Genomic DNA, 23,349 nt, shown 5'->3' with positions numbered 1-23,349 from the left:
TCATTTTGATGTAGAAAATTTACTAGGCTGTGTAGCGTGGTTATCGGGGACAAGTTCATTCTTTTACTCCTTTGAATGAGAGTGAAAACAACAATAAAACAACTAAAATTTAAATTTTAGCTGTATAAAAAAAAAATTATTGGCTATTATAAAATAAAAAGACCATATAATATTATTGTTCGATTTAACACATCTTTCTTTGTGAGAGTTTTAAAATTAATTAATTAATAGAAATTTATTTTAATCGTGATTCATAAATATATTATTATACTTTTCATCCATTTGTTGATAATCTGTGGATGACCGTAACCTGTGGTGTCTCTTATTGTAAACTGCATATATAGCTAGTGGGGGACTGGTGGTTTTGTTTTGCTCGCTCCGTTTTGGGCTTGGAGTCATTTTCCAGTTGCAGTTCGTGGGGACAACTTGTTGATAAAACTTCATGCACGTGACTGGTATGGGGTCAGTTAGTGGTGCTGTACTATACTATTTGTTTCGAATTGGTGATTCTTTTTCGTTTTTTATTCAATTTTTCCTTCATAGACTATTCTTTAATTGTCCTGTTAAAGATATGGGATTTGCCTTAATTGAATTTTGAGTTTAGAATAAGTTTTAGATAGAGTTTTATCATTGTTACAGATTTCATCTTTTATAGTTTGTTTTAGTAGTTAATTAATTTATATTTCGAATAGATATGATAGAAGATTAGGTTGTTTAGCAGATTCATTCAGATCGGTTGTAACTTATACATAGGCATTCTCATTTCATGAATTTTAATGGTTATTCTCTTCATTGTTAATCTCTCTCTCTTTTTTTTTTTACAAGTTTTTCCTATTTTTATATTTCTTTTTACAGAATATTTCCAACCGTATCTAGAGTTTGATTCTCACGGACTTGTGAGGAAAAACTTTATTGACCGCTAAATATAAAGAGGTTGGGTGCAAACACTTATTGAGTGATTTATTTTTGTAAGAAATTATGGGGAAAATATGTCTACCTCCAACCACGAATGTATTATATACGGATAAAATAATATTTACCATTTTATTAGAAGGCCTAAAGGTATGCTACTGCATGACGAAAACAAAAGTGATTCCGACTAGGTTTATACCATAAATGCTGATTATACTTTATTATATCTTAAATATTATATTAACTCTATAAAACCAGCAAGCTAACACATACTCGGTCCACCCGCAAGTTATAAATTCCAAAATCAAGCATTGCTGTCTCAGTTTATTATATCTATAACACATACTCAAAGAAAACGGTTTTATTAGCCCAAACAAAAGGGATTTGGCTTCCCTTTCATATGTTTGTTACTTTAAAATCATATAATTTTTATATTTTTTAAAATTAAATATTAAAAAAAACATCATAAAATCAGACAATAAAAAAGTCAAATAAAAAAAATAAAATATTTCTGTCTGAGTTTGGCGTGACTTCCAACATCATCACTGCCTCTTTCTTTGTCACTTTCACGCATCAATTTGGCTAGCATCACCAACACAAATTAAATCAACTCACAGCCACAACCCACAACTACTTATTCTTTACCTTTCCACCAAAATATATCAATATACTATCACAATCATTGCGGGCACAATTCGGCAATTATAACTTCTTTTTCTTAATTAGTATTGTTAATTCGTAAAACATCATATTCATGGTTTGAGCTTTATTCTTTCTTTTCAATAATCTTTAAAATAATACATTTTTATTTTAGCTTCTTAATATTTTATTAGTTCCATCGGATTACGATATATCAATTTTTTTACGTGACACCTTTTCAACAATAGAGACAAATTGAAAATAAAAATTTTAGTATATAATTGATCAAATATAAAAAAAATATTTAAGGACCTAAAAAACAAAAATCAATAGTTTATTAGATACATATAATAAATTTAAGCCCCATATATATATAAAATATTTTACATGAGATGATTCTCTCACGTGAGAAAGATCATTCTCATTGTTGAATTAAAATACAAAATTAAAATTAAAATATTTTAAATTAAAATTAAAATTTCTTTGATTGTAAAATCTATATAAAAACAGAAAAATTAAATATTTTAAAATTTTAATCTACAGAGTTGAGATGATCATTTATGTAATTAGGATGATATTTGTGATAAAATCAACCATAAAACAGTGATAAAATGGAAAGAGAGTTGATGACGTATAAGCTGAGGCAAATAGCTGACGGCATAAGAGTGAGGTGTAAATTTCATTATTAACTACGCGTACGGCGGTACAGTCTGAGTGTGGATTGGGTCATGATATCAGTTCATATTTCAACCTATCAGCTCTTTTCTTTAAGATATCCTATCTTGTTATTAATGTTATTGTTTCCTACATTTAAATAATTTTAAAATTCTGTATATATTTTATTAAATAAAAAGAATCCTATTGGAAGAGAGTGTGTTTTTTTGTTTGGGTAGGCCTTATTTGAAAAAGAGTGACACGACAATGCTTTCATACTGGTGGCCAATTCTTCGTTGTTAATAGCTAAATTTTAAGGGAATAATTGAATAATTATAGTGTAGGAGTGGGTTGTTAACTCATTGGAAAATGGATGAAATTTATTATCAGAAGTTTGAATATTGAAGATTATATTTGTATTTTGATAAATATAAATTCAAATTATAAATAAGAGATAAAAAAATTTAAAATTACTAACAAAGAAAGATTAGAGATAAGATAAAAATTCAAAAGAAAAGATAAAAGATTTAGAGATAAAAATAGAAGATAAAAAAAATAAAAGATTTAAATTAAAAATGATGAAGATAAAAAATAACAGATAAAATAAGAAAATTAAAAGATAAAAAAGATAAACGATAAAGATGAAGATAAAGAAAGATAAATCTAGAGGTTCTGATGATATTGAGACCTAACTTGTCTTATTTGTCTAAAATGTGTTATTTTAGATTTTTCTCTATTAATTTGATGAATCTTTTTCCTACTATTACCACATCTGGTTGAATAGTTGTCGTCCCTCGATGTATCATGATGACAAGTTTATATTACTTGTCTATCTTTCAAATATCTTTGTAAGACTCAACAGATAAAAGACATGAAGTTCTAATTCTAGATGTTTGCTTTGATGCATGGATATAATGAAATCACTCCATATCTAACAATAATTTTGTTAAGATACTCCATCATTTTAGTTCTGCTAAAAATTATTCTTTTTCGAGTAACTAATTCCTAAAAACTATGCATGTAAGACTTTCGTTGTATTTTTATTAAGGACTATCTTCTGTTGAACACCTAATCCATAAAGATAATATAAGGATGAAAGATACATGAAATTGAAATAAGAAAGAATAATAGAAAAGAAAACGCTTATTTACATTGATAAATATGAAATATATAATACATTTTTTGATTTTTTAAGTTTGTTAAATCTTAACTAAAGATTTGACCACTCATACTCAGAATAGACTCTTCCTCATTTGATGCTTCACTCGTAGCATGAGTTTGTAAGATTTAAAATTTAGAAAAATCCATATGTATACTATTATGCACGATACACTCCCCTCATTAAATTTTTTAAAAAACCTATATGTATATTATCATGAACAATACACTCCCCATATGTATACTCTCATGCACGATACACTCCCGTTATTCTATCGTACACGATATTATGATACTTGTGCACATAAATTATCTTAAAAAATATACATTCAAATTTAATTTTTAAAAAATAATTTAGAATAAATATTTTTAAGTTAGTTTTAATATTTCAAAATAAAAAATAACACATTGTAAGAAATTTTCTAAAAAAATATACAAATTGTCATCGTAAATGGTTTAAAACCATCTTGGAAAATAAATATCTTGTAGGATGATAAATTTAAAGATAGTTAAAATAATGATAAAAAGTATTAAAGAATTATCTTTGAAAAACTTTTTTGTACGTAGTAGTATTTATTTTATGTATCTATTTCTTGTCTACTATAATTATATATTTTATTGTACAATTTTTTTTAAAAAGTATCATTTTTCTAGTATTTAAAATTTGATTTCAATTACTTACAAATAAATTTATATAATAATGAAAATCATTTGAACTTCAATCAGATGGATGAAAAACAAATTAAATTCTCTTACAGTCTTAGCCAACATTTAATTCTTTTTTTTTACAATCTACTAATTTTATAAAAAGACCTTTTATTTCTTAATAAAAATCATTATTATTCTAAAGCTAGGGTCCATCGTAACTAGACAGAAACAATACATACTAAAGCCCGTCTCCGTGACAAACATAATGGTCTTAATTTATGTTATGCACATCCTAGCTCTTTTTAGTACTTGTTCTGTTTTGGATAAACTCGTTAGTTCTTGTTTAGTTCATATAAACTGTGGGTCTTATATTACATCCTTCACAAATCTACACAAATCAAGCTTCTTTTATCTCTATTTTTCACTTAATTTTTTGTGATATCTCCATTTCTCCACACATCTAATAAATAGATATAACACTCCATAGTAACATCAAAAGATAACTACTCATTCAAAAAAAAAAAAACTAAAGCCATGAAAGCAAATCCACCAGACAAAGCAACAAGGTTTCACTTTGACTCCAACACACAACAGCCAAGCACGTCATCACTCCTACCATTACGTGAAGTAGTTGACCAAATTTTTATTTATATTATTTCACGTGATATATTTGGTGAATCCTCTGCAAGTCATCGTACGACAACTCCGTCTTCTTTTCCGGCAACACGATCGGGTACATAACAGCTTCTTCCACAGAAGAATGCCCTAACCCTAGCAAGTGACCAATCATGTGCATCACCACAGATTCCAAGTCCACGTCACCCTCCTCGTTCTCACCACGCACCACCCACTCCTCCTCCGAGTCCAAATACACGCTCCCAACACCCAAACTATAGTTTCTATCGGCACCTCCCACCGTTCCACCTTTTCCATCCAACTCCAGAAACGTTATCCTAACATCCGATTCATTAAACGACGCCGTCTCCGTGAAGTTAACCAACGTAACCTTCGACCACCGGTCGAAGGCTTCTCGGAACAACACCTTGACGCTGTCAGAGACGTTGTTCTGAGGGTGAACAGCATAGCTCAGTACTTTCTTCCCTGCTTTCCACCACGGCGTAAACGGCGTCGTGTTGGAGTTGCCCATGCTCATCGTGGTGGTGCCGTTGATGATGTCGGGAACACCGCATCGTTGTTGTGATATGATGTTATATGTTTTCCTGTCTATTTGCCCCGTGACGTTGAGATTGAAATTTTTCTGGTACTTGATTATTGCGGATTGGAGATCGAGGGTGAAATCGTCACTGAAATTTGAATGTAACGTAGAGTTTAAGTATCCGAAGAGGTCTAAATATTGTTTCACATTAGACACCCCTTTGGCTATGTTTCCGAGCTTTAGTTCCTTGAACATATTGAAGAATGACTTGAATTTATTCAACATGTTGGAAAAAAATTTACTTGCTCTGATAAGTCTAAGCCACGACGGGATTTGTCTGGCTATTACTCCAACGGCTGCTGGTACAAAAGATATTGATACAGATACGTCTACAAATAGAAAAGATAATGTTAAAAGGAAGAGAAAGCTTCTTAGTGCTCTTGATGTCATATTTGATTATGTAAGCTTTTTGTCTCTTGGGTGATGATTGTTTGGTCTGAGAGAAGATGTTAGCCAAGCCAGAATTTATAAGAACTCGGTGCTCGGCGATTGGTGATAGTCACATACCCTGTGCTGCTGAAAAAGACATCCCTAGTAAAATATGAATGAACTTGTTTTGACTATATATATATATATATATATATATATATATATGTTGAAAGATTGGAAATGTTTTGAAATGACATATGTTGATAATTTAAGCGTACAACTGTCTAATTTTTATCACAAGTAAAATCGGATACTCAATCGATAACTTGAAAATATTAATAGATATCCATGAGAAGGTGTTCGCAGAAGGTAGTTTCAAAAGCCCATGAGTTGTCTTGTTAATTAAACAGGGTGCAAGAGTTTACGTTTTAATGAAGCAGGGTGCAATCACTAGGAAATATCATGATTGGTTTCTTCTTATGTCCTTATCAATTTTCATCAGATTAATTGTAAGTATTACTAAGGGAAAGTCTACGAAATTTTTTATCCATATTTTTTGTGCAAAAACGTCATGGTAACAAATAGTGAAGCTGGTTTAATTACGCATATCCACAGAAACTGTTGGAAATATTGGCTAAATAAAATACTATTTTGGCATAAAACATTGTAGATTTTGTAGTAACGTAATTACTTTTAAATTATTTTAAAAGATTTATGATTAAAATTTTATAGTTTAAATTTATAGCATGTGAATTCATAAGATTTGGAAGAATTTATTTTATAAGATTTAAAAGACTTTTATGAATTTATAAGATTTTAAGTAATTTCATAAACATTTAGAAAATATTCAAAATTCTAATAGTCAATAAAAGAGATAACAAATAAATGATAAGGTATGAATAAAAAAGTAAAATAAATATAATTTTTTAATATTTTATTAATAACTAATTGATTCTAACTCCAAATTTTTTTACATATCATGTATTAACATGTTCTCATTCTTGCTTTTGAGTATGAACAATAGGTTCAAAATTATTGAAGATGAAAAGATTTGTCTATCAATTCTATTGGGAATTTATCGAAACAAAATTCTTTGTGAAGAAGACTACAAATGTCTATACTGCCTTTAACAAAAGAAAGTAGTTGATAACGGATGAGAGAAAAAAATGTCAACCAATTGAAAAAGAATGCAAGAAAGTATGCAAAACTTTCAAAAATTTTGATGACATTGTTGATGAGTTAGTTGAAATTTTCTTATCTTTAAAAAAAAATATTTTTTCCTTGTAAGACCGATAGAGATATATAACTTAATGGTGGCAAAACTAATATTGCAACTTAATTTTCAAATGTATTTTTAATTTTAAAATAATTTGTAACCATACATGTATATTATATAAAGAAGCTAAAAATATAGTCTACCTTAAATAGATATTTGTTACTAAATGAGTGTGATATTTATATTTTATGTTTATCCCATGAAATCCCCCTAAAAAGTAATTTAAATTGAAATTTGTATATTTTTGAAAACCAAAATAATTTGTATAAGTATTAAGAAAATCTTAATTAAATACTAATGATTTTTTTTGTTTTTCTTCAAAAATCTTAAAAGTTTTAATTGAATACCACATGATTTATTTCTATAATTTAAAAGTCTTGATTGAATATCATAAGACTTTTTTATATAAAAACTTTTAATTTTTTTTAAAATCCTAATAAAATACATCCTAAAAATATTGGAACTCATTTAGAAAATAAAGATATTAAAATTGAAGAAAAAAGCTATTGAAATTGATTGAATAAGAATGCATCCAATCGTGATGTTGGAGTCGTTGAAGGTTGTCTCCGTCAGATGCAAATTGTCTCGGTCCACAGCATGAAGAAACCTCTTGATTAGCACGATTGGTTATCACACTGGGTTGAAAAGTCAGTGAGACCAAGTTAGGGTGTGTTGCATCATGATTGAACACCTCTAAGTTAAAATCCAAAAATTATTAGACGTGAGTCAGCATGATTGAACACCTATATGTAAATTTAGTTTTTTTTTTCTCTCTAAAAATTTATTATGTTTTTAAGTTATAAACGACTAGACTTAAATCATCGTGTTTTCTTATTCTTTTTACTAAATTCATCAATATAAATTTATTGAGACATAAATAACGTTTGATTGAAAGTATAGAGTCTAGAGAATGTTAAACTATTATCCTATTTATAAATATAATCTAAAAAATATCCTTAAATCAATTGAGATTTTGTCCGTCACATTTATTTATTCTTCATATTGATTCTCAATCAATTAAAGAAACTTTAGCGAAAAATATTTTTTAAATGTAATTAATAGAATTATATTATACTATTATTAACTAACTTTTTCAGTAAATGAAAAATTAGTCAACTTTACTTATATTTAAGATAAAAGAGACTATTATTTTGTAAAAAAAAAAATTCATTTTATAGAGTCAATCTAACTAGTGAAAAGTTGGTAATAGGACATCTTTAGAACACACAAGGAGGAAGCAAGAAATTACGGATCCAATTTTTCTCATTATATTTTTAATAAAATTAATAGATTAATATTTGTGAATAAAAAAGTCTCCTTAAAATATATTTTTATTAAAAAATATTTCCTTAATATATAATAAAATTATTTAGAATACAAAATATATATGATAATAATATTTTTCATTCAACTTATAAACATATATTTTTTTTATTCCAAATAATTTTATTATATATTAACAAAAATATTTTTTTAATAAAAATTTGTTTTAAAGAAAACAAATGTATTCATAAATATTACTTTGTTAATTTTATTAAAAATAATGGAAGAAATTTAGATCCATTTTGTTGGGACGTGCATGAGTGTTCTTTTGTTGCTGATGTTACACTTTGGATTTATGTAACTTTTGTTTTAACATCGTCCAATCAAAACTTTGAGTTGGGTTTTGAGTGGGCACATCTTGTACTTCAGTTCACGCCTGATTTCCTTATTAATGAACTTCTCACTGGATAATAATGTTGCCGCGGGAGCATGATGTGTTGCGATTATACTCTCCATGTCTTTTAACATAGAAAAAGGTGGAATTTGGAATTAACTGATCATTAGAAAATTCAAGAGATAATTAAACGTAGAAAGTTTCTTGTTTTTAAAATATCAAAGCCTTCAAAGGTGACATTAGGGCCCCCTCCTTACATATATATGATGTTTTGGAGCCCGCATTTGGCTGAGAATAATGTATGAAGCATTTCGAATTTGATTGGTGAGACGTATCATTTAGTATTTCTTATGATATATACTAATAGCGAAATGCATAATGAAAGAGACCTAGCTTGAATAGTTTTTTTTTTTTTTTTACTTGAATACTAATATGGATATTTGCATTTGATATAGTTATTTATGTTTCATATATAAATCAAAATCAGTCAACACTCAGATATTGTAAAGCTAATAATCAATACAAATAAATAATTGAAAATAATTTAGTCTCTTAATAAATAAAATTAGTGTTCAATAATATAGAAAGTTATTAAACAAAATAATCAAATACTTAAACCGAGATGAATGTTATTTACATATAGTACAGGTAAATAGATCCAAATTTAAAACATAAATGACTAAAATGTCTTTTTTAAAAAGATAAAGGACCACATTAAATCTTAAAAAATCAAATGTATAATTAGCCTATTTTTTAGTATAATATTATGAATTTTATCATTATCTATAATATTAATAAGTTTATAAAAAGGATTTTCATTTAATTATTGTTAATGACAATAAAAAAAAGTTTTGGGTTTATCATCATGTTAAGTTGTTCTGAAAATTAAGTTTTAAAGATGAAAAACGTCGGACCTATCTAGTTGATCCTTTTTATTGAAAATTCATTTATTGATTATTATTTTATTTTGATCAATTGTGAAATATTTTATTCTCTGATTTTTTTATGGATTATTTTAGAATTAGTACGTTTGTAACATAAATTTGGATTATGTATACAGATTTAAGATATTTTGATTTTTTTTTGTTTATTATTCCGTATTATATCAATTCATGTTTTATTTTCCTATTTTATTCTATTTCCCTTCTTTGTTAATTATATTCCTACACTCAAACAAAACCTCTTTCAACAAAAAATAATGCACAAGATCGTACACTGATAGTCTTGTAATTAAGCATCAGCCCAATGTTTTGAGTCCAACTCCAAATGCTCCAATATCTCATTGACCATATAATAATGAGCCCAATTCAAGAAGAAATCAGGGAATGAGACTTGTTATTCTTACTCCACTCTTTGTTATTCTCACCCCACATGTTATATGAATCTTTTTTTGCTCACCCACCAAATCTCTAGACCCCGCCCCATCAAGATGGAAGCAGTGCCACCACGCCCCAGAGACATGAGTGGTGTCAACCGGATAAATGTTGCAGACGCCGCCAAGCGTGGCCGGACCACATTCGGAATCTGTTGGTGCATCCTGAGCGAAGGAAGCAACGTTAGCGTTGGAAGGCTTGTCAATTTAAATCATGCTATCGAAGAGGCTCTTAGAACTTTAGATCTGCGACATGGATGAAGTTTTGGCCCGAAGCCCTTTAAAATTTCTCTTATCTCTTGATTTGTTGTTCTTGATTCCCCATGATCTAGTGTCTTTCTCAATTACTTAATCCAGCTTCTTTTTTTCTTACTCCTTTTGTTTTGTACTATGATAACTTGAACGATCAACTACTCAGCGATCAAACAGATTCGCCGACCTTAAATTGCGAAGGCAAATATTTGATAAACACCAATGTGTTATCCAACACCTAGAGAAAAGAAGAGAAAAAATATATATAATACAGGTTATGATATGATAAATAGAGAGAAGAGTGGAGTCTTTAAAATAATGAATGATTTGTGTATTATTAATTTAGGTGTCTAAATATCAGTTGTGTTTGTAATTGGATTTATGCAACAGATGTTAGTCTGATCAATCAATAAGCATTAATTACCTCCAATAGGTTTAATGCAACCTTACTTTACTAATATTGTAGCAGTTGTTAATTGAAGAGGTCCCGTTTAATTTTTATGGTAATGAATTGAAGAGGTCTAAGAGAGCTTTCTTTATTTTAAGAAATATTTTTTTAATTAGATAGGTATGTAAAAAGAAATAATTAGTTTCCGGCTACAGAAGAAAACAACAAAGAAAATGAGAATTTAATAAACAACAATGTTATTTAGTACAAAAGGATAAGCTCGAAAATGCACAAATTCAAATCTAATGGTAGAAACACACACAACCATTCATAGATCAGGGGGTGATAGAATAAGGTTAGCTTCCGATATAAAATGCAATGCAGCATGTTAGATTCATTTACTTTGGTAGAATTATTTATGGAACAGTATATCATTATTCTGTAATCAACTATCACACAAAAAGAATGAAGAATTAATGCTGACGAATCATAGTACAAAAGTATACACGTGCGTATCTGTATAGAACTACCCAACAACCAAATAAACCGAAAACCCCGTCCAACCAAAAATCACACGTGCAATCCAAACACGAAGAAGAACAAAAGGAAGGTGAAAAGCACAGCGCCCGTGACTCCCACGTGCCTAACACCACCGTCGCTCGTGTCGCTCTGTCGCGAAGACGTAGCAGGAGTTCCCGTGAAGTTAGGGTTGGAACCGTAGAGAACCTGAATCCCTAGAATATCATCTTCATTGAGCTCCACCTTCCTTGTTCTCGCGGTTATCGTAGGGTACATAATAGCATCTTCGACGGAAGAGTGCCCTAACCCTAGCAAGTGCCCAATCTCATGCACCGCGACGGATTCAAGGTCCACCGCGTTCGACAGCGACGCCTTTGTCACGTCGCCGGAGGCCACCCAGTCCTCCGCCGAGTCGAGATGGAACCTCCCGTTCGTCGGCGAGAACGCGTGTGCCAACGTGCCCAACACGCCGTCGAAAGGCTCACCGTCCCCGTGGTCCCCACCGTAAAACCCTATTCTTATGTCCGCAGCCGCGTACGACGACGTTTCGCGGAAAGAAATTGTGGTCACCTCAGACCATCTGCTAAACGCGTTGCCAAACACGGTCTTACTCACGTCGTCGAGAGCGTTGTCCGGATCGAAGGCGTAGGTTAGTTCTTGCGTTCCCTCCGGCCACCGCGGCTGGCCGTCGAAGAATGAATAATGAGCCACCGAGTGAAACTTCGGTGAATCAGTGGTGTTTGACTTCCCGGAGTTCATTGTTGTGGTTCCGTTGATGATGTCAGCCACGCCACAGCGTGGCTTGACGATTTGATTCATCGTAGGGTCGTCAAGCTCGCCCGTGATGTTGAGGTTGAAGTTCTTCTGGTAGGCTTTGATGGCTGCCTCGAGCGCGTCGTCAAAGTCATCCGTGAAGTTGGATGACTTCGACAACGCTTTCGAGATATAGCCAAAATACTGAAAGTAGTTTTTCAGATTTGAAAGTCCGTTATATGTTTTTCCCGGGCGGCATCCGGTGAAGTTGCGATAAGCATTCCACGCGCCACCCGGTGGCGCGTGGGAGGAGTTCCAGGTTGGGATGGAAGACACGTTGGGGAATAAACGAGCTGAGACTGGTGAAGTGTTGAAGCTGAAGACAACTATTAACGTTGTGAAAGCGAAGAGGAGATAACGTTGTTGAGAAGTGCTCATCGTGTTTTATTAGGTTAATGAAAAAAATAGAATGAATGGAAGTAATCTTAAAAATTAGCGAAGAAGTGAGGGAAACATTTATTAGATACATACATATAGTATGATGATATGGTCGATGTGAAATTCTGAATCTAGAAGTATTCGCCGACCGAAGTTGTTTGATTCTGATGCGTTGAAAAAGTTCTGAGTTGTGTGAATGATTCCCGCGGAATGGTAAGCACATGGAAGAAGCCACCATTGAAAACGTCGTCGTAGGACCTAGTGGTGTTCGTTGAGGACAAGAAATGTAAGATTAATTAGTGGTAGTTGTTAGTATAAAATAAATGGGATTAATATATACTAGTACTAGTTTATTACTTGCAAGTTGCAAGGACTAACGTGTCCTGCTTGATATATATGTCTATATAACTATTGAATAACGAAAACAGGGAGGTGTTGTTTGTTTGACTTTGACAGATTCCCAATGTATTGGTTCAATTTGGAATTTTTTTCTTCCTAAAAAAAGTTAGAATAGTGCAAATTAATTAATTTTGGCGTAAGGGTAAAGGGTATAAAATACGCTCTAATTATAAAACGAAAGGAGAAAATAAAGATGAATAAGAAGAGAAGAGAAGAATTTGTTGCCTCCATTATATTGGTTTTTTTCTTCAATATCATTTATGAATTAATTTATTTTAAAAGTTGAAATATGAAAAGTCTTTTAATTTTGAAATGGGTTAATTTAAATATGTCTTTCTAATTTGAATAGATATTTAAATTAGAATAACCTAGCTATTTTAGAAGAAAAATAATAATTTAATTCACATGTAATTTACCTCGAATATTCGGACTAAGCCATGTGTAGTTTAATTCGATATTGACCTTGTTGTAGTTATTTTATTTAATTCAACTTATAGTTCAGTCTCTAGAAGATTTAGTTGAATACTTTTTCTTTTCATAAGTTTTAAAATTGGTTTATATATGTTTAGTGCATTTTTAAAAAAAATTAATTTTCAATAGTCAATTATGAAGAAAATGAAAGAAAATATATGAAATTAATTGGCATAATAAGTCATAACGATAGAAGAAATTAGAAAACAATTAATAGCATGAGGCAGCCACTAGACCAATCTTTGACTGCAGTTGCCGAGGCGTGGGCCCCGGTAGTTCTAGAAGCTAGCCATGGAATGTGATCTTTTGACGTCATCAGAATTTGGAAAATTTTCTAAGTCATATTTAAAATTTACCTCAAATGATCAGAAAAATGTAATTTGTCTTCTCCAAGTCATCATGGAGCTTTTTATACTGGGCCCCTTAATCTTGTTATGACAATCTGAAAATTAATTACTCCATCGAGCACCATGATTATCATCCCCAGAATTTACATAGTCTCTTCGTCTTTAAGTATGTAGCACTGAGAGGCGTAAATTACAATAGAGAATGGACCGACGATAAGGTATATAAAATGTTAAAATTATAATATTGACTTCACGATGGAAGAAAAGATGTAAAAGTTGAAGGGAGTAGGAGGAGAGAGGGATAGAAAAAATGAGAGGTGATGATGGATGAGATGTTTAAAATAAATGAATATTTATGTATTATACTCATAATTTAGAATACATAATATTGCTTACATATTTTGAAGATATATTTTTTTATTATTGGTTAAAATTTATTGAAATTATAGAATTTTGAAAAAAAAATCATTAAATATAAATTGAAATCCCAAAAAAAAAGTGATTTTCAATAAAACTTTAGCTAGTAGTAGAGAGTCCATGCAACTAAAAAAACGTGTTAAAGAATGTATTATTAGTATTTTTTATAGTGTTAAAGAAATTAATTTTTGAATATAACAATGTAAAATACTCATTGAGGAATGAGGATTATGCCATCCATATAGTGATTCTACTAAATTGGAGTAAGATTCCTTACCGTGAAGGATATATATATATAATAAAAATTGAGTAGTTAGGTCATTGAATTAATTTTTTTGATCAAATAATGTTAATTGTTAAATCTTAATTTTCCACTAGTGAAAGATTTAATGTTTTGTTAGTTTATAAAATCTGTTATCTCTCTTTCGTCTCCTTTCATCCTTTATTCTTAAGTCAACCAAATAATGCCTGATACTAACAGTCATTGAATTATAGGACATATTAATTCAGAATTTAATGGTATAACTATGGCTAGCACAAGCATGTATAAAATTCATATATAAACAAGCATGGCTTAGTGGATCTATAGAAAAGTGTCTCTTTTTCTTTGTTGTTGTTGGGTTATTAAATTGGAAGAAATTTTAATGATGTTTGAATAAATAAATAAAATTTTGTGTGTGTAATTTATATAATTTTAATTTCCTCTTTAATTCATGATACAATATATTTGTCCAAAACAAAATTGAAAAGCTACTGAAAGGTTAGTTGGTAACATGAAAACTAAAAAATATTAAGTTATCTTATTGAATTATTAGTATTTAGTAAAATTCTCTGTTGAATAAGTGTAAATATTGTAGGAAAACTGCGAGAAAAAAGTGTAAATATTGTAGGAAAACTGCGAGAAAAAAAAAGTTTAAGTATTGTAGACCAAACAAACTCAAACTCACATTTTTCTGGATTTTATTTTCTTTTTCAACCATTTTATTCAAAATTTCTTTCATAAATTTATCCTCCATTGTTCCCTCTACAATTAACATGCATCCTTCATCTTATGGTGAATTTAATTTCATTAATATTAAAGGTAGAAAGTCATTGAATGATGTACATCATTTGATAAGTGATAACGGTATAAAACTTTGTTACATTAACAGTGTATTCAAATTAAATTATTTTTTTTAATACTTATCCTATATTAAACACTATTGTAATAATCGTAAATACATGAAAAATAATTATAAAAAAAACTGGTCTTGAAACTACGTACACCACAAAAATATATGCAGGACGTCATACAAATTTCCGTTTCCTACAAATAAAACAGGTTATTTTTCATCACATCTGGTCATTAAATATAAAATAATTGGTTTGGAACACTATAATAATAATAATAATAATAATAATAATATATTTAAATTAAAGTATACTCCATTTTACAATAATTTAATACTCCAAATAAATTAATATTTTTGTGATTCCTATCATTTGCTAAATTAGGTGGAATCATATACGTCGTCGTCATTTATTCAGCAATATATATATAGACACACACACACGACGTCATTTAAAAGGCCGAGAATTTCAAAGTTGTTTGCTTTAGTTTTTTTGGCTACAATTAAGCATCATGTCTTACGTTCGTTAGGAATTAGAAATCAGGAAGTTCGATGGGGATGCATTTTGTTAGTGCCAAATGGTCAAATTAGCACTTTGAAAACTTTATTTCTTATATAAAGAAGAAGCATGGTTTTTCCTCGGATTTAACATTATACATTAAGCAATCATTCATGACCCAGGACATTTTTTCTTTAATTATAATAAAAGTTCCAATTTTTAAAAGGGATCCTAATATCTCGATAAATTGGTCGATACATTTCGGTAGTGCCAAATGGTAGCAATTTGTTAACTTAATTTATTCTTTATATAAAGAAGAAGGATGGAATTTTTCCTCTGATTTAGAAATTAATTATCTTGGGATGCATTGAAATTCATGGTAAAAATGCATTAATAATAATTTCAAATAAAAACTTTTTACTTTGATTCTTTAATAATGTCATGTTACTTTCGCAATGTACAAAAAGAATAATATGGGGATAATAGATTAAAAAAACTCAACGTTATATTAAGAAATTAAAAAGGATTTTTATATCATAATTATATATTTAAATCTGTATGCTAAAATATTTAAATAAAAATAAAAAATAATAGAAATTCATCTAAATAAAAAGAATCTAACAATTATCATGCGCCACTGATGCATCTTTAGGCTTTACTATATATATATTGTATCAATTGGTTTACTGTTATTCATGCTGTTTGAGGAACATCTAGTTAGGTGCGATAGAAGTAATGAATCCCTAATATATATCATCTTGCTAATTCAATCTTATGTTGGCCTGTTTGATACGACGCCGTATCCCAGATCTTTCCCAATGAGAGAGAGCTCAACTTTGGAAGCACAATTTCAAGGATAACCTCAGCCATCTTCTAAGTTCAATTCTAACTTACAAAATGAAAATGCAAGAGTGCCTTTTATGGTTCATAAGTGGAAGTGCAATGATACGATCAAGTGATAAGATTAAAAAGTTGAGAAAATGTTACGTCTTAGAACCAAGACAAACCGAGAGAGAGAGATAACTAAGGGAGAACTTTTCTGTTATATTTTTCTGATATCTCTCGAAGCACCATTTCTTACATATATATATAGCTGCTATAGAGGGGACAAGTTCCCGACAAGCAAAAACAGAAATGCAATAAAAAAATATCTTAAAAGCAAATATCCTAACAGTAAATATGTCTTTATCTCACTTCCTACGCATCTTCTAGAAGACACGATGCTATCTTATGATTTGTGCTTTTCCTACATACGGTGCATGTATGCATGATGCCAATTTCCTTGAGATATGCTGGTTTCGTGACCTTTCTCTTGGGCTTCTCTATTTGCATCCCTGCTTGCACCTTTGGTTCTTTCTCCTTGAGTATGCCTTAAGTAGAGAAGACGTTTTGCCAAGACTTGGGAGGTCAACATTGAACTCACAAAAAGAAATGTATTATTGGGAAGTTGCAAGTCTCTCACATAATTGACTCCTGATACTTTATGGCCAATGCATTGTTAGTTTTACCTACGGTCATTTTTCTTGTAGTAATGTGTTGTGTCCACTATTGATTATTGAAATTTCATGGAAGAAGCAACAAGTAATTGGAAGGAAAACTAACAATACTGGCACGTTTATGTATTTATTTATCAGCCAAAAGAAAATATATTAAATGAAACCCATATACAAAAAGAAAGCCAATATTAATGTCAGTATCCTACATCCATAAGAGAACCATTATAACAACTCTTTTCCTGCTGATAGCAACTATCTATCTATATAGTTGTATGGTTTCCTACCAAAAAGCTTTCTTCCTATAATTAATCCCTTCAAACACTCCATGGTATTCACTAACAGTTCATAATAAGAACAAATTGTTCATGCATCCTATTACACAACAAATTCCAAGATCAGAATTTATTCAACTCAAGGACACACTCAAAGTATGGGACCTCATGATTACAAACAACATATATTAATTAATTTATTATTTCTATATATTTTGCCACAATGACCAAACAGCACGCGAACCAAACAAAATACCAGCCCCTCTTCATGTTCTTTCCCTAAACAGCAGAGATTGACGCGTATATTGTATTATTGTAGGGTGCTTGCACTCTAGCTAGAATAACTTCAATCAATGATGCAAATGATGTTAAACGTTTATTGTTTGCAATTTCACGTTCAAAGTAAAAGTACATTCCGATCACCACCAGAAAATTGGCTGGACGCATGCGCAATAGCTGGTGACCAAACCACATCAGTTCAAGTACATATATAGGCCAATGAAAAGACAAAAGAGGGAAAAAGCTAAATAGTGCGAAAGAATTGCACAAGTATAATGTGCATTTTATTGGAAATGAAATTTTAACCTAACCCACCATGTTTGGCAATTGACATTGCTTAAAACAACTCTTGCACAAAATAGTAGGTGCATCTTTGATTGGTTTAAAACAACACTTCATTACTTTTCGAACTTGCATCTTCCATGCCTAATAATAAGACTCCAAACGGAGCCTACCGAAAATAATAGGTTGAAAGATTTATTTTTCTCAATATTAAAATGAGTTGAATAATTAATTATTTAATTTAGGTGTTACATTTTATTGGATGATATAATTTGAGATAGACTTTGGGGAACCCTCATCTTCCTTTATATATTACTGCTCAGCTCTTCTAAGTAGACTCAAGCTCTGAGAGACTAAAAGAAATAGCCGTTAACATGAAACCATACCTTATGCATTCCTTCTCCTTGTCGACCAATCCCTTTTGGCGAATTTCCGTTTCCATCCTTCTTCCACTGCCAAAGTGAGAAGGGCAAAAGGGGGCAAGGCGTTCAAGCAAGGAATATGGGAGAATCACATGGACAATATCGAACAAAAGTTTCCCCTACAATTACATCCAAATTAACGCACCACCGAAACAAATCAAAGGCCTATCTCTCATCAAAGAGTACTTTTCTGATTTCGGTTACCTTCAATCCTCTACGCCATTCAACGTTTCTCTTGACGAGGAAACAATAACAGCCATCAAGACCTACCAGCAATATTTCAAACTGCAACCCACCGGCAACCTAAACAACGAGACCATTCAGCGACTCTCGTTACTCCGATGCGGTGTCCCCGACATTAACTTCAACGGCAACGTGTCATTCTCTTTTCGTTTTAGTTGTGTCGTTTTTTTAGTAGCCTTTGATCCTCCTCTGTATATATAAGAAAAGATTGTTGAATGTTAAGTTCTGATATAATCATGTTACATTAATTGGGTTTTAATCCGTTAGCAAAAGACTATGCATATATTGTTTGTCTAAGTTTATTATGCACCCTTATGCTGGATAAAAGTCTTATAAGAAGAGGGATGTTATTTATAGTACAAATTAATATTTGCATGAAATGCTGTAAGCTTCTTTCTGCAAAGAATAATATATATTCACATTCGAAACTCACAAATGCATTTGCTAATTGATATCATTTACTGTAATAAACATTGAAGTATTCCTTCAAATCATATACTTTATATATTTCTTAATTTATATGTATTTTAGTAAATGATATCAATATATGCATGTATAGATTAATTCGTGAGTTTCGTACTAAATATCACCAGGTATGGTGTACCAATATTAATCTTAATATTTAATATATAGATTGACAGTTTCTGGGACGTATAAAATTTGTTATTAACCACTACTTTCTCAAAATAACATAAAGGAGTTGATAGTCAGGCTACATCATCGAACGAGAGACTCATAAACCAGATTGGCTTAAGGACTACAACCAGTAATTAACCCTTTAATATCGGGGACATTTGTTATGTAATGATTCTTTTAATTCCAGAGGTTTCCTTTAGGACTTAGGAGTCAGGATGAGCGACACATCACAATGTATATGGTAGTCCTCAGTCCTATGAAACATAATAATAATCTCAAAAACAATAATCAGTATTTGTTTCATTCTTAATTCTCATAATTAAGTCCACAGTTAGTATTCATTACTTTTTAACTCTCTAAAGTCAAGAGTTAATATATTCACTGCTTCATTGTTTTAGAACTCAATCAGTATTCAATAAATCACAAAGACTATCTTACAATGCACAATTATTAGATTTAGTTAAAATCCATAACCAAAATAAAACTATTAGCTAGGGTTTTGAGTGAAAAAAGAGTGAGAGTTTTGATTTTTTTTTTTTATACTTTTTATTACTCACAATCTTTCACATATACAATTGGATTATTGAGTTGGATTTAATCAAAGTTGAAACTCATGAACCTGTTATCTAATATAATTCTAATTCGATGCACTGAAAAGAATTCAAACTAATCTAAAAAATGTAATTAGATTGAACATATTCACATGTTGGATGCAACCCCCATTTAGGCTCATAGCGGACATATAAGCTACTGTAGTTAAGAATAATATAAATATGCAATGCATATATAAAATTTCTCTAATACGTCATTTTTGTGTGAACTTTTAATTTTTTTTCATTTATGATTTATTAATGTGTAAAATATTTAGGAAACCAAGTAGAGATAAGAAATGAAGGGTTTATAATTAGTGTTGTTTTAAACTCTTAAATAGAAAGATAAATTTATATCAGCCATATATTCTTGCAAGAGTGACCAATAATGAGGAATTACTTTAGGGTGTGTTTGGTTTGCATTTTCATTTTCTGTTTTCATTTTCTGAAAACTGTTTTCATTTTCAAAAGATTTGAATTTTGAAAACATGTTTGGTTTGATTTCTTGTTTTCTATTTTCATGAAATAAAAATATTAAAAATTTATTATATATTGACTTATTGTCTTTTTGTATTTTTAGATTTGCTTAAAACTACATTCATTGTCACCACAATTTCATTTTAACCAAAATGAGGTTTCTGTTCTCAACCGAAAATACTGAAAACGAAAATTTTTTGTTTTCATTTTCTAGTTGTTTCCTGTTTTCATTTTCACTGAAAATGTTTTTAGAAATCAAACCAAACACATTTTCATCACCGTTTTTTGTTTTCAGCGAAAATGAAAACAGAAAACAACCAAACCAAACACCCCTTATATTCTTCATGTAAATATTAAACTGTTTATATATATAGAATATAGATCAGATAAAGGTAAATTTGTCCCATTTATTCATAATCATGCATCAGCCAATTAATCATCTTAGGGCGTGGCTATATATTATTTATTGTATGACCAATATGTTATATATATTATTATTCATGCTCATTGAGGAGCATCCAGAGACAATAGAGGTGTCGAATCCCATTTATATCATCTTGCGCCAGATTGACCTTCCTAGTACGAGGTGGTAAATAAGCATACATGATGGCTCTCTGATCCGACGAGTGGTGTAACCCTAGCAAGTGTCCAATCTCGTGCACTGCTATGGATTCAAGGTCAACCGCACGCGCCACCGGCGATTGCGTGACGTCGCCGGACGCCACCCAGTACTCGTCGGCGTCGAAGTGGCACCACCCGTTGGTGGGAGCGAATGCATGGGCCCACTCCCCAAGCGGCCCATCAAAAGGAAGCCCATCATTGTGGTCCCCACTAAGGAACGCAATCTTAATGTTGGCCGTTTGATACGATGATGATGCTATTTCGTAGAATGCAATGTTCACCACTTGCGTCTACCTGTTGAAGGCCCTTGCAAACAAGCTTTTGGCGGCGCAGTTGAGATTCAGCTCCGGGGAGAACGCGTACGTGAGTTGTCTTGTTCCCGCCGGCCACCGCGGCGCGCCGTTGAAGAAGGAGTAGTGGGAGACCGTGTGAATGTGAAGCTGAGTGTGTTGTGTCGTGGTGTTTGTATTGATTATGTCAGGAACGCCGCAGCGGGGCGTCGTGAGTTGTCGGAGAGTGTTGTTGTCGAGCTTGCCGGTGATGTCAAGGTTGTAGTTCTTTTGGAATGTTTTGATGGCGGATACGAGGGTGTCGTCGAATTTGTCGTCCAAAAGGTGGTGCATTAGGGTTAGGGATGTAGCCAAGATGGTGGAAGTAGTTTTTGACGTTGGATAAGCCTTTGTAGTTGTGGCCACGGGTGTAAGTAGTGAATTCATCCCATGAGCCATGATTGGGAGTGGGAAATGATATAGCTGAAACTGAAGGGAATGAGGTGGCAAGAAAATGTACAATTGAAAGAGCAACCAAGAGACCTTGGTGGTTGAAGAGAGTCATGTTTGGATGTGGAGCTAGCTAGAGGAAAGAGTGTTATGAGAGAAAAGATGGATAAAATGGGGTGGGGTGAGTTGTGAAGAACTAGCGGAAAATGAGGGAGTATTTATAAGAAGAAACCATAAGCAAAAAGGAAATAATATGGCTGAAGTTTGAATTATACTAGAGTAATGAATAGACGTTTGGAAAGAAATATCTTACTTTAATAATCCCATCTTAATATTTGTCTAAACTATGAATAAAGGAATCTGTGTGTGTGTGATTTTATAAAAACTAAAAAATATCTTCAAAAGAATTTACTTATATTGACTTTAATCCAAAATATTATTTTTTAGATTTGAACTTTTATTTTAAATCTTATTCTTTTTCATATTTTAAAACTGAGGATAAAAAAAATCCGAACATACTGGGTAGAAATACTAATAAATCACATAATATTATCTCAAACAAAATCCAGTATGTGATTTTGTATGAAGCATGCATGTTAAGTTTACAATTTTAATTTAGAAATGGATAAAATGGATAATTCGAATAAATTGTAACATACTAATAACTAAGTATACTAAAAAGATATTACGTCAACGTATATTTTTTTAAAAGGATTACGTCACGTACATAACAAATTATAAATATTTTTTTTACATGGGAATTATAAATGTATTAAAATATTAATTTCTTTCATCGATTATTAAACTTATTTATTCATATCTATGCTAGTTAGAGATATTAACATGTATAATACAAAACAAAAAGTTCAGATATTTATCACATTAAATTAAGTTGTGCAAAAACAACGTCCAAGAGTAAGAATTGATTAATTTGTTACAAATTTCATCAATTGTTTGCTACAGTAGTGTTTATTTGTCCAGTAATTTGACGTGCAAAACAGGAAACTGTAGTGTTTCACATTCCTTCCCCAGTTAACACATGGTATAATTCATGGTTTTTTTAGGATATGATATATCTCATGTATAACATGTGCTATAATTCATGGTTGACTTTTGCTTTTATCCGATATATTAATGCGTGCAATACAAAAGGAATTGCGAGTTACATCCAGCTGTTTATAGGACAGATTTATCATAATTTTCAGTTGCCTCAATTTTAATAAGATTATTTATTTATATTTAAATTTGATCTTATCAAAATCTTATAATATATTAAATTCATTTAATTTGTAGAAAATTTTAATATTAAGTATAACAAAATCATAACATTAAAAGAGAGTATATTATATCAAAATTAAAGATGGGGCCTTCCCATTATGTCAACGCGCGTTATGAATGTGAATAAATTATTGTTTAGGTAAGAGTGAATTTAGATGGGGCATCACCATGCATCCCATGGACCATGATTGTGGATGAAAGACACAGTGCAATTGGAAAATGATCTAATTGAGACTCAAGGAAATAATCTACATAAGGGAGGAGGATTAGAACTCTTGCGGGTGAGTTTCTCACAAGTTAGATAGCTATTCTAATTTAACAATATAAAGGATATATATTACAACAAAACAAAAATAATTTAGACAAGTTAGAGATGAAAGAGCTAGTACCTTTTTTTAGTTTGTGTAAATAGTTTTAATTATTTATATTGTAGTATCCAATAATTTGTAAAACATATATATAAAAATATATATAATTATAACTACACTATGTTTTAGTTATGCCAATTATATATTTAAGGTCAAACTATGAAAGACTTTAT

At 30.8% G+C, this 23,349-nt stretch overlaps 2 protein-coding genes and 1 pseudogene across 2 annotated transcripts; all 3 read right to left on the bottom strand.

The window, feature by feature from the left end:
- Positions 1-4,467: 4,467 nt before the first annotated feature.
- On the bottom strand, positions 4,468-5,649 carry LOC100782021 (metalloendoproteinase 2-MMP). The gene has a single exon (XM_041010448.1). The coding sequence runs from the start codon at positions 5,615-5,617 to the stop codon at positions 4,664-4,666; it is 954 nt and encodes a 317-aa protein (XP_040866382.1). The 5' UTR covers positions 5,618-5,649; the 3' UTR covers positions 4,468-4,663.
- A 5,307-nt stretch (positions 5,650-10,956) lies between these two features.
- LOC100781471 (metalloendoproteinase 3-MMP) lies at positions 10,957-12,709 on the bottom strand. Its single transcript, XM_003519748.5, has one exon. The coding sequence runs from the start codon at positions 12,249-12,251 to the stop codon at positions 11,112-11,114; it is 1,140 nt and encodes a 379-aa protein (XP_003519796.1). The 5' UTR covers positions 12,252-12,709; the 3' UTR covers positions 10,957-11,111.
- A 7,954-nt stretch (positions 12,710-20,663) lies between these two features.
- On the bottom strand, positions 20,664-21,686 carry LOC100780936 (metalloendoproteinase 1-like; annotated as a pseudogene).
- Between the last annotated feature and the right edge of the window lie 1,663 nt (positions 21,687-23,349).

The sequence above is a fragment of the Glycine max genome, chromosome 2 (genome assembly GCF_000004515.6).
Source record: "Glycine max cultivar Williams 82 chromosome 2, Glycine_max_v4.0, whole genome shotgun sequence".
In the NCBI taxonomy this organism is placed as follows: Eukaryota; Viridiplantae; Streptophyta; class Magnoliopsida; order Fabales; family Fabaceae; genus Glycine; species Glycine max.
Note: the sequence above shows the minus strand (reverse complement) of the source record. Positions and strands in the feature narration are given on the sequence as shown.